This window comes from Apium graveolens, unplaced genomic scaffold, assembly GCF_009905375.1.
Source record: "Apium graveolens cultivar Ventura unplaced genomic scaffold, ASM990537v1 ctg6275, whole genome shotgun sequence".
Classification (NCBI taxonomy): domain Eukaryota; kingdom Viridiplantae; phylum Streptophyta; class Magnoliopsida; order Apiales; family Apiaceae; genus Apium; species Apium graveolens.
In genome coordinates this window covers 20,222-32,827 of record NW_027419340.1, presented here as the reverse complement: position 1 = coordinate 32,827, position 12,606 = coordinate 20,222, and the positions used below count along the sequence as shown (strand labels likewise).

Sequence of the window (12,606 nt, the reverse complement as noted above, 5' to 3'; positions counted from 1 at the left end):
ATGTCAAGTTCTCTATATACCAAACTGGAGATCTCGAGGTAAAACTCAAAGTACAAAGTGCAGACCAATTCAATATCCAAGATTAATAATCAACAAACAATCCAAACAACTGGATTGACAAGTCTATAAAAAGCAGCTTGAAGAGTATGCAAGATTAAGGGTGAAGATTAACTGACAACGGAAGATCAAAGTTAACACGGTATGCAAAGATATGCTAAGCCAGAAATAGAAGATATACTTGTCCTAAAATTGAATGATTAGTGACAGTTTACTAAAGTGAATAGCATCTCTTATTACACACTGTGTAAACCAGTAGTTAACTATCATATAAAGTTAACACTGGTCCTTTGTTAGATGTAACAATTTAGATTATAAAAATCTTGCATTCTCTCAAGGAAGAAGCTAAGCTCATTAGCAACAAAGAGCCTAGAATTTTTGTAGCAAAACATTCTTAATTTTAATATAAAATTAAGTGAGTTTTAAAAGATTTGTGTTCACTGTTATTGCTTGTTTAATTTCGGTATTAACACATCTCACTGTAAGATTTAATTTACTTTGTTCCAACCATAAAAACTTCAAGAAAAGTATAAAAATACTAAAACACATTCACCCCCCTCTGTGTGTTATTCATTATCTAACAATGAGTACATAGACTATAAGTGCTTGGCCGAACCGATCAATCACTAATTTTTAGCAGGCCACTCTCCCGAGTCCCTAGTGAAATTTAATTACTTCAATTTCCATGTAATAATTATATTTAACTGAATTACTCGATAATTCGATCACTAGTAACTTAAAGCACCTCAAAAGAGTAGCTTAAAGAGATATTTTCCTCCAGAGCTTTTTTTTCCCAAGTTATGTATATTAAATTTTACTCATCCCGAGGAGATTCAGCCTATGTCATCCAGTAAGGCAATCTCCAATAGTAACTTTATAAGCACCAATTTCTTTATATTTGAAATTAAAATTTTAAAAAATCATCTTCAATGACTGCCTTCTCTAACTTTATATTTAGAATAATGAACAGTTTCACTTCAAATATGAAGTAATATCGTAGAGATAAAGCAGCCATCTTTATACTGAATATTAGAGAAGGCTACAATATTAAATAATAAAATAACACATATCTCATGATGTGTATGGAGAAATTGAGTCCACTATATGTAATTAAACATATAATAACGTTTGAAGTAAATTTGAAGTCGTGATTGAAAACAAAATAGTGATTTAAAGTTAAAAAGGTAAAATATTACGAATGAGGTATTATAAAATAAATTTATGATTGAAGATAGCTTAGATAAAGAAAATTATATTCAGTTATGAGTGGACCTTAAAATTGGACACACCATAATACAAACAACCATGTCTTAAAACCCTTAAATTTTACATAAAGCATAATTCATCAACATCTTTCAAATAACAGATAATTCATATTACATGAGAAAAGTTTTTAAAGACAAAATAAAGCATGCCAACAGATAAATTCATTAAACAACGGCCATGGGTTGTTTAGGCCTAAACTCGATACCTTGTACGATAAGGCCAGTCTTGAGTATATTTGTATCAGTTGACATAAACCGGGTCTCCACCTCATCATCATCATCTCTTGCACCAGTCTCAAACTCTCCAGTCTTAATCTCCATCCATTCGTCCTTCCTCCACCGACTAAGCACTCCATTTCGTTGCTCAATGTTGTGTGCAGATGTTCTTGGATCAGGATAAACTGTGCTAGCTTCATCATCAGGCACCTCCTCTCTTTCATTAACAAATCTAATGGATGTGTTTGCTGAATCAAGTCCGCAGGCATCCTCATATATTTTAAAGACAAGATATGTTTCATAAGTGGTGTGAGGAGACAACATTCCAATTTTCATTTTGCCACGAATATCAAGACACCGCCCTTTGTCAAGTACAACAACCTCCTCTGAAAATCTGTTCACATGATAATACATTGAGGCATGAATGCATGATACATGCGATGATAGGATGTCTTTAATCATATTCATCACTTACCATGTGTTCGGAGTACGTGTAAATTAGTCAAAATGTTCGTGAGTTACTCGAACTCGGCTCGTAAAAAATTCCAATTCGGATCAGAATTAATCAAGCCGAGCTCGAGCTCCAGCTCCATTTTTTTGAATTTGTAACTGAGCCGAGTTCGAGCTTCCGATTACTCGGTAAGGTTAGCGAGTCTTATCGAGTCTCTATTATTTTTAGTTTTTTTATTATATATATATATATATATTTATATCAATATTTTATATTTTTATATATTATTTATTTGTTATCGAATCGAACTCGAGCCGAACGGATTATATTTCAAGTTTTTGTTAATATTTAGTGAAGTAAATTCGAGTTTTCGAGCCGAACTCGAGCCTACCAAATTTTTTACGAGTCAAGTTTCGAACTTTAAATTAAAAGCTCAGTCGATCTGGAAGCTCGAGTCTGAACTATTTTAATCGAGTTCAAGCCGAGTCTAGGAGTGTTCGACTCGGCTCGGCTCGATTACACCCCAAATTTGGAGTTGTTACACACATAATTAGAGTTTTTTTCTCAAAATTAGCTGAAATCTTATTTGATAAAATTTTAAAATCTGATCTTTAGAAAAGTGTTTTTGACCAAAAAATGTTGTACGAAATATGCTTTTGAAAAATAGAATCTTGGAGTTCTAATTTTACTATTAAATCTCAACTAAAACATTATTTTTCCATAATTACATCAAAATATGTGTATATCAAAAATAATACCAAACATTAAACATCAAATATGTGCATATTAAAAATATTATTAAAGATTTAATTTTGTGAACAACACTTTTTTTTATCAATGCTATAATTTTTAACGGTAATTGCCTAAAGAGATTTACATCTTTTATAAGATAATGTTATGTTACGTGACCTGCATTCACAAATGAAGACCGAGAATAGTTAAAATTGTTTAGATTTATCTTTAAATTGTTAGTTGGTTGGGTGTGATGGTGAGTTGAAGTTGTTGAAATAATTTATGGTAATAGATTAGGCTACATGTAATATAGACTTATTATTTGTATTTATTCAGGAAATAAATATGCATAATGCTGTATTTATCTTTATTAGCAGTACCGTTTTACTATTTACTGTAAAAAATTTAACCAAAAAGCCAATATCTAAAGGGATTGTAAATTTCAACAAAAAGGTTTGTCTCAAAAGCTCAAATTTTTGTTATTAAAATGTTATTATTAGTAGATAAAAAGTGAAAATCTTGAAAAAATACCCTTCATAATATTGTTTTGCTACTTATTTTCAGAAAAAAGTATTACCTCATAATATATTTTATCAAAATATTAAGCAGAATTATAATAAATGCATAATTTAAAAGAAAATGGTATTCTTAGATGGGTGGGAACTCTAAACAACCTCTTAATTTGTCTTATCACCCTAACAACTAAAAAGACCAGCCTAAATGCTTCTTTTCAATTGAGGTATGCATGAAAAATAGTGTTGCCTTGTACAATTTAACACACAAGCTAACAGTTTCTACTAGAGTGAATCCTCTAACCACAACCATCGACCATACTTCCCACACTTATTAGTTTATCATACTAGAAAGAAAATACTTATTACAAAGTTACTGTGATTATATAGAGAGATGCACAAGTATTTGTAGCTAGAACCAGGTTAGTATTTAGCAATTTAGCAAAATGTACATTTGCATGTATGTAAATAATACAAAAAAAATTATTAAGATACCTTGAGTTACTATCATATAACCAGCTCCACCACCGGGGAACAATTGCAAGTTGCCTAGCAGCTACCATTAAACATTTCTTTCCATTTCTTTTATCAATCCAAAAACTTGTTAGAACAAAAATGAGATCAAGTTGGTGAGTTCTGATCAATGAGGCAATCTAACTAAAAGTTTATGGACCATTCTCTTCCATGATAATACAAATACAAGAGTTATCCAAAAATATGGTTCTAATTTCTATTACCTACTTATAATTTTTTTTGAATAAACTATAAAATTATGGTTGCCAACTATTTAATCTTTACTCCCACTCATATAGTTACAAATAATCATATAGTTATAGATAATATCATCTTACAACTAATTTTTTTTAGTGGAGAAATTTGAAAAAAAATATGTCAATTTAGACCATAAATTACAAATAAAGAAATATTTAAATCTTTATGTCCCTACATAAATTAGTCTTTGAACATAAGGGTACATCTATAATATTTAAAATGCAAAAATGGTACTGAGTAATTTATATATATGGAGTAAAACACATTGTAAACTTTGGTCTCTAAAAAAAAGTAATCGTGCATTTCCTTAGTTTGTTTCTATATATTATTTTCCCTCTTTGATATTTGAATACACACTTAAATACAAGTAATGGAATCACAATAAATATTAAAAAAAATAATATCTTATATTTAAAACTTATTTTCAACAGGAACAATTATTTTATAAGCATTTTTCATTAAAATACGTATAAATATCTTGATATTAATTCAACACATATTTAGGTTTTATATATAATCTATTCTAACATCAATACATCTTTAAATCTCATCTTTAAAAATTTAGTACCAATTTTATTTTTAAAAACCTTATTACAAAAATTTACATTAATGAATATTACTGAAATTATATTTAATAAGAATAATTATTTTACATACATATAACATAAACACATATAACTATTTTAATTAAAACTTATATTTACTAAAAAAATATTGGATCTAATATTTTTAAAAACTATCTTTATTGAAATAAAAATTATAGAAAAGGATATAAAATATCAAAAAATATCAAAATATTAAATATTAAATATTAAAAATAATACAGTGAAATAAAGTTTGTAAACAAATAATAAAATCAAGAAATAATTGAGAAAATTACCACATTGCCATCGTCCAGTAGGATAAGTCACAGAGAAGAAAATAAAGTTGTTTTTTAGAGGTGTAAGTCAAGGTGGAGATTGATCTCCTAAGAATTTGATTAATATCAGGTGGTAAAAATGTGTTCCATAACTCATCCGAATCACCGGCCGACCTGAATTCTGTTGAAACATCTGAAACTCTACATGTATCCCTGGGTGATGTGAATGATAATATTAATGATAGGCAATTCTCCTTAAGGTGCTCCATCTTAGTTCTCTTTTGATTCATCATTTCCATCCCCAAATTTGTCCCAAAGTTAATTGTAATGAAATAATTTATTTTGTATTCTCCCTTATTTTTAACGCTATCTACTAAAAAGGTCTGAATGCTTCTAGATTTAAGCTAAACGGGCTGATATCTAAGTTAGGTGTGATCACTGACGACCTCCTCAAGGCCCATACGAGTGACTGCTCATGGCCCATATTTTTTAAGATCCAAAATTTTGAAAATCATTATATAGGCTCATTTGAAAATAAAATGTTCACAAATTATTTTAATACCCAATGTGTATTCTTAGCAGTTATCTAATTTTCAAATTATGCATGTCTCACAAGTCTATTTACATTTACTACTAATTCTTTTAATTCAATTAAACAATCAGCTTTCTGTCTAACTTTGGTGTGAAACTATGACAGTACATAGTTGGTGTTTGAGTTTTTTTTCCTTCCAGATTTTTAATTTCTTAATCTTTTGTTCTTTCTTAATATTAAAATATTATTAAATTCACTTAAATTTTGGTTTGCTGGATCTTGCCTTAAGAAAGTAAAAAAAAAAGGTGAAGAGTTATTTTTCTATTTTCACTTAAATTTTGTGAAATTAAATTCAGTTTAATTTGAATTCGAGCTAAGTAAATAAAATTGAAAATAGAAAAATAAATTTGAATTTAGCCCATAGAACCCAAGGTGTCACTCTTTTATTCATGTCTGTGGTCTGAGGTCACGTCTAACAATTTACCTTTTGGTATCAGTTTAACAAAATGCTGGCTTATAATATGTGCATCGTGATTATACCATAATATTATTATTTATATAATAATTATTTTACAAATAAAAGATTATAAAAAATAATTAAATATAATATAATAATTGTGTTTTATTAACATTAATGATATAAATATTTTTATATTATATTTTTGACGGATTCAAATTTGGATATATAAAATATTAAGTTCTAGAATATCGTTCATATTGAATATAATTATTCTCATATATTTATTTTAAAATTTAATAATATTATCACATATCAATACTACAATATTAAAATTGAAAGATATTAAAAATGTGACGGCGCTATTCATATTTTAATACCTACACCATGAACTCTTTACTTTATAAATATAATTTCTACATATAAATCCTAAATTTAAACTTTTTTTACTTTGAAAATATCCATTTTTTGTTATCGGTGTTTCCTGATAGTCTAGGTCTTACCAACTTGGTAAAAGAATATATTATTAATCACCTAAATGATACAATTATAAGATTCAATAATATATCTCCATTTATCCTTGTTCCTGATCTATTTCTTTGAGTAAATTGCCCTTTAAGCCCTATACCAAACCTATATAGCCTTCTCTGGCAATCCAACTCCCTGAACCCTTATTATCCAAGCTTAACTACTCAACAATAAATGTTTACACGTTGAACGATACAAGTTTTAATAGAAATTACCAGTGAAACTATGAACTCTATGTATATAAATATAAGTGAATAAACTAGAGAAATAAAGAATGTTTAATGAATGCAAGTTGTATTTTCTCAGATGGTATGATATATACTTAGTGGATCAACCTTAAAAATAAGTATATCCAAGTGTATTTATTGTTATACCCTAACAATCTAATAATAGAATTATAAAAGAGGGTTTAATATAATTCTGGTTACTTTTTGAAATAATAAAAATCTTTTTGCAAACTATAATTGTGTTTGAATAAGCAAAATGGCGGAATAAAAGATTTAAGTATTCAAGACACAAAGTAAACCAATGGTTTAAAAACTTTCTGGTGGATTGATCTTTCCACCAGAGATATATATTTGAATGAGAACTCTGTGATGCAAGAATGCACACAGCTGCTTATAAGTGTTTACAAGAGAACAGAGAAATTCATAACATATGTTGCTTTTTCTATTTCTCAGTTCAATCGATAATTATTCTACTTGCTTCTCTTGGTTTATATATATTACCAAGTTACACATGAAAAATACAAACAGATAAAACAAATATCTAAGTCTATTCACATGTTCCTTCATTTCTCTATCCAGCATCTTTGTATTTCTTCAAGTAAGCATGGAAATGGAAATGCTTATTTGTTCTCTCAAACCTGCATATCGGATGCCATATTCCTTTTTTATACAATCAACACATGTGACTGTCAAATCACTTTCAACTGTTATTTGAATTGGTTATCCGTCGAGACTTCACTGTTATCCGTTGATAGTCCACGTGAGTTATCCGTTGAGTCTCTAATGGACAATCCGTTGAAAGTGTCTTGAGTCATCCGCTGAAACTTTGTAGTTTATCCGTCGAAAGTATCTTCTTAGCAGTAGATACAGTTTCACTTATGCAAAATTACAAGGTATTTAATATTTACAATTAGTCGACCTATTTTGCATATCATTCTAGTAGTCAACATGACTTAGAATATTCCACAACTTCTAAACTTCTAAGTTAATACAGTATACAGAAATGTACTACAAAAACTTATTGAAATATAAGGTACTCTATCAACGGATGAACAAGTATGGTTATTCGTTGATAGTTACAAAATCACTTAATTAAATCTACTGAGGTGTTTTGGTGAGTTATCATCAAGCCTATAACATATTCCTAACAATCTTTCCCAATTTATGTCAACTAGAATTATAGGCATAAAACAACCTCTGACATGGCTCAAGTTAACTTGATATCAGAAGACAGACCAAAGACATTCCTACCAGGATTCACTAAAGCAAAACAGACTCAACCTTTGAAGACTGCTGCAAGTGATTTTGAAGCAAGAGTAGTTACAGGAAAGGAAGCAAGAGATAAAACTGGATTGGGAAGTGCTGATGAAAGAAGAATACAGAACACTACCAATGATCCAACTTCCTTGAGTAAACCAGGTATTGGAGCAACTCCTGAGAGATTGAATCAACTGGAATCTGTACAAATGGTTTACCATACCTACTTGAAAGAACACATCTTGTTGTACTTCATGACAGATGGTAGGGTTTATCATATAAGGCAAAATGCCATTCCTTGAAGTATTTTGAAGAATTGGAGCATGTACTATTCTTACTTCAAGTGGATGACAGATTGACAGGAAGTGCTGCAAACTATTTGAAGGATCAGATTCTGAGACAGAAAAGACTTTATTCTGTTAAGTCTGATAACACATATGTTCCAAAGTACAGAGATCACAAGGGTGATATAGTTGAAATGAAACCCAAGATTGCCTCAAATTATAACTACCTTTCTGGGTTACAGGGCTGTGGAATTCAATCTTGAGTCTGATAAATCTTATTTGATCAGACTAGATCAGGATATAAGAAAAGAAAAGATTAATGATCTCAGGGCTGCAATCTTTCAAATTGGTGAAGATAATGCAGAGCTTAAAGATGCTAAAAGGAGAATGATTGATGAACTTAGATATGCTGAGAGATGTTTGTTGAAGAACTATCTCAGATCTACTCCTGACATCAGAGAGATCAGAAGATGAAGCCAAGTCAAGATCTACAACTGCTTAAATTCTGATATTTGTACAGACTGAAGTTTTTATCAGAAGTTAAATATTGGTAAATCTTTAAGGACTGTAAGTTGTAGTTATCTAGTCTAATTCTCATGCATTTGTACTTAATGTTTTTTATATCATCAAATATCTGTTAAACTTGTATATTTTGCTAATTTACAAGTTGGGGGAGATTGTTAGATATATTTTGATAATGTCATGGCTAATATGATTTATGTTTAGTTTTCAGATCTTACTTAAACATGATAAGTCAGTACTTACTTGAAGTCAGGACTTAAGGATATCAGTACTTATATATTAGGAGATAATCATCAGAAGATGGATATCAGAACTTAAGTGCTGAAGTATGTTCAGATAAGGATAGTAGCTGATTAAAGGTAAGAAGATCAAGATAAACATAAGAAGAGATATGCATGAAGAAGGAGTTCTATGAAGAATAAAATACTTGGAAGAAAAGATATCTGATTGATATATTTTAAGAAGCAGAATTATATTCCATATCAATTAGCGATTATCTTGTAACTGTGTAGTATATAAACATAGACATAGGGTTTACACAAAAAGTGTTATCATATTCGAGAAGATTATTCATTGTAACCCTAGCAGCTCTCGTGATAATTATTCATCACTGAGAGGTAACAGTTCCATATTGTAGCAGAGTTTATTGTTTCAATAAAGTTTGTTTTCTGTTACTTGAAATATTAAAAGTTCGATTTGATTGTATTTATACACTGTATTCACCCCCTCTACAGTGTGTGAGACCTAACAAACTATTTGTATGTAGGGCAATTGACCAAAGCAAAGGATGCCATATTTTATGGAGTGGTGGTGCAAGATACTTGGCCACCATGACAGCTGGAGGTTATGAGATGGTGGTTGACTTAGAGGCACATAAATGTGCTTGCAAGAAATGGGAATTATCAGGTATCCCATGTTATCATGCTTGTGCATGCATAACATGGAGTAAAAAAGGTTATGAAACATTTATTCATCAATATTTTACTAAAGACCTTTTCTGGAATGCTACAAATATATTGTTGAGCCTATCTGTGGTGAAGAGGAATGGACGGAGACCCCATATCCTAAACCTCTTCCACCATAGGTCAAGCCTCAAACAGGTAGGCCTAAAAATAAAAGGAGCAAGAAAAATGATGTGGTTGGTGTTGATGCAACTAGGTTGAAAATGCAACATACAACTGTTAAGTGCACCTATTGCACTGAGTATGGGAGTAAAGTGCACTTTATGTACTTATATTTTGGGTGTCAGACCACTTGCAATACTAACTTTCACTATCTCTCACTTGAAACACCGCAGTAATAAAATTTTTACAGTTTGCGTGATTCCGTTAACTTCCACTAACTCCGTCTCTTTTTGCAGGGGTATGATTGTCATATCCTTATTACAACGGCTACATCAGTTATATATACACGCTTTTTACCCCAATTACATGTATATATCGAATTCTAAACCCTAATTAGAAAGTCACAATGGCCTCCTCCAATGTTGCTGCTGGTGAAGACTTGCTCGATGTCATGTGTGATTGTTACCGAATGAGTGTTATGAAGACTCGTTGGTTTGGAGTAAATGCAGGCAGGAGGTTCGGAGAATGTGGAGATGATAATTGCGGGTATCACAAGTGGATCGACCGACCACTTAGTGCTCGAGCTGTAGAGGTGATTGAAGAGCTACAACAAAGAAATATTGATGCGACTCGACAAGCTCAGGCGGAGGATAGATCGAATGGTTGCAAGGCACCAAGCTCAGTTGGATAAGCTGAAGAGGAAAGAAGAATTTATAGTCATTGCAATGTTTGTCCTTTTCTCTCTCATGATGAACATGGTGCTGCAGTCATTGGGATAATTCAGTGTGGACGAGGAAGGTTACGACTCAATCGACGAGTAGAGGGGTAGACTAATGTTTAGTTTGCTTAAGTGTTTTAGTTTTATTTCTATGCAATCAGTTTATTTTGTACTATGATCATTGTTATTGTAAACAAATCTAAGTGAAAGAATGTAGGGGTGGTTGTGTTTCCTAAAAAATCTGTGTATGTTCATTTCATTTCACTAGCCATATACCAGTATGAGCAATAAGAAGTCACTACAGTAATGGTATACAAAATGAAATGCATAAGTAATCAAGTGCCTTGACATAATCAGTGTCTTGTGTCATTCTATGATGTAATGTCAACTGTCTTAACACATACCAATTACATCCAAAGTAAGGCATAAATAGTCATCAGATTACATCCAAAAGTAAGGCATAAATAGTCCAAGAATATAAAAAACCACAGACAAACTTTCATAGTAAAGAAGTCATGAAAAATCTAAATCTTCCAAACTGGGTTGTCCTTAAGTTTGGACTGCATTTCTCTTCTCCTGGCCTGATATTTTCATAGGTAGTGTTGTGACATTGTTCCTGGTACTCACTGTCTTGGGCTGAATTCCAAGATGAGTGTTTGTTGATTTTATTGACATTTTCTTTGTCTTGAATACACCACCTTGGTACCTTCACAGGATCCACCACCAACTCTGGAATTGATTTGTCAAGAATTGGATCTTGCACGGAGGAACATTTGTTTGTGTTTCAAGTGCCTTCTTCTTTGGGGTGTATTTCTGCCTTACTCTCACTATCTTTCTTGGTGATGTCGTTCTTCCTTGCACCTCATGAACTGATATGTCAGTCTGAGTCACATTTCTAGCTTCATGAGGAATAGGATTCTATACAGGAGAAATATCAGTTTGTCCAGTTGTGGGTGCCTCTGGTGCCTTCTTCTTGGGGATGTACTTCTTCCTTATCTTAACTGTCTTTTCACATCCATTTGCAATGTCTGAAGCCTAACACACATGGATAAACAGTCATTAGCACTACATGTGTGTGTTTACCAAATTATTGACAAAAAGGTTTGGTATTTACCTTTGCTGGACAGGTTCTTGTATTATGTCCATACTCAGGATGAAAGTGCACTTTATGTACTTATATTTTGGGTGTCAGATCACTTGCAATACTAACTTTCACTATCTCTCACTTGAAATACCGCAGTAATAAAATTTTTACAGTTTGCGTGATTCCGTTAACTTCTACTAACTCCGTCTCTTTTTGCAGGGGTATGATTGTCATATCCTTATTACAACGCGACAATCATATTCTTCTGCCACTTTATTGAAAGAAAGAAGTTTCCATCTATGTCTCCCGCCTTTTAGAGAAGAAAGCAAAACTCTTTTTCCGCTAGAAGATCGTTGTTGCTGCTACAATGGCGTGGTTCATCAGAGATAGGAATGACAAAGATGCTTACCAGCCTCATGAAGGTCCTGATTACGGAGGTTAGTGTTCTAATTGAGAACTAGGGTTCTAATTGAAAAGGGGCTTTTTGTATTCTTGTACATATATGTTCGATTAGGGTTTTATTTTGTTAGAATATGAATTTATAGTTTAGTTTTGAATCTTTTTATCTGTTTAAAGTGTTGCATGTTCTTCGAGCTGTATTCATGTGGTCCTTTTCGTTTTTATACTAAAAAGTGATAAAAATATGTTATGGTGGTCCCTTGTGTTTCATCAGGAGTGTACAAATAGTCAAAAATAATTGTTTTTTTGTATTTTAGGTTTTGTTCTGTACTATTAGGGTTTGCACTATTTTAAGTGTATAGAGTATGAATTTGTATGCAATTATTTCTTCATTTTCTTTGCAGAGTATCCAGGACTATTTAGTATTAAACTACACTATGGTGGAAAGTTTGAAGAGAACCCTGTGAGATATGTAGGTGGAGAAATTGATTTTGTTGACATGTGTGATAGTGACACTATGAGCCTTATAGAGTTAGGAAATATGTTAAGGGATTGTGGTGTATTAGGAGCACACACCTTGTTATATAAGTTACCAAAGACAGATATTTCTAGGGGTTTATGGCCTTTACAAGTGATAGTGATATTGTTGAGATGTGTAAAATAATGCCTGC

The 12,606-nt window shown here is 31.4% G+C and overlaps 1 protein-coding gene across 1 annotated transcript; it reads right to left on the bottom strand.

Annotated features, from left to right (window-relative positions):
- Positions 1-1,487: 1,487 nt before the first annotated feature.
- On the bottom strand, positions 1,488-5,132 carry LOC141703147 (F-box protein PP2-B15-like). The gene is made up of 2 exons (XM_074506741.1): positions 5,038-5,132; positions 1,488-1,932 (listed from the first exon to the last, which is right to left on the bottom strand). Exons 1-2 carry the CDS (start codon positions 5,130-5,132, stop codon positions 1,488-1,490), a joined length of 540 nt encoding a protein of 179 aa, XP_074362842.1.
- Positions 5,133-12,606: the final 7,474 nt, after the last annotated feature.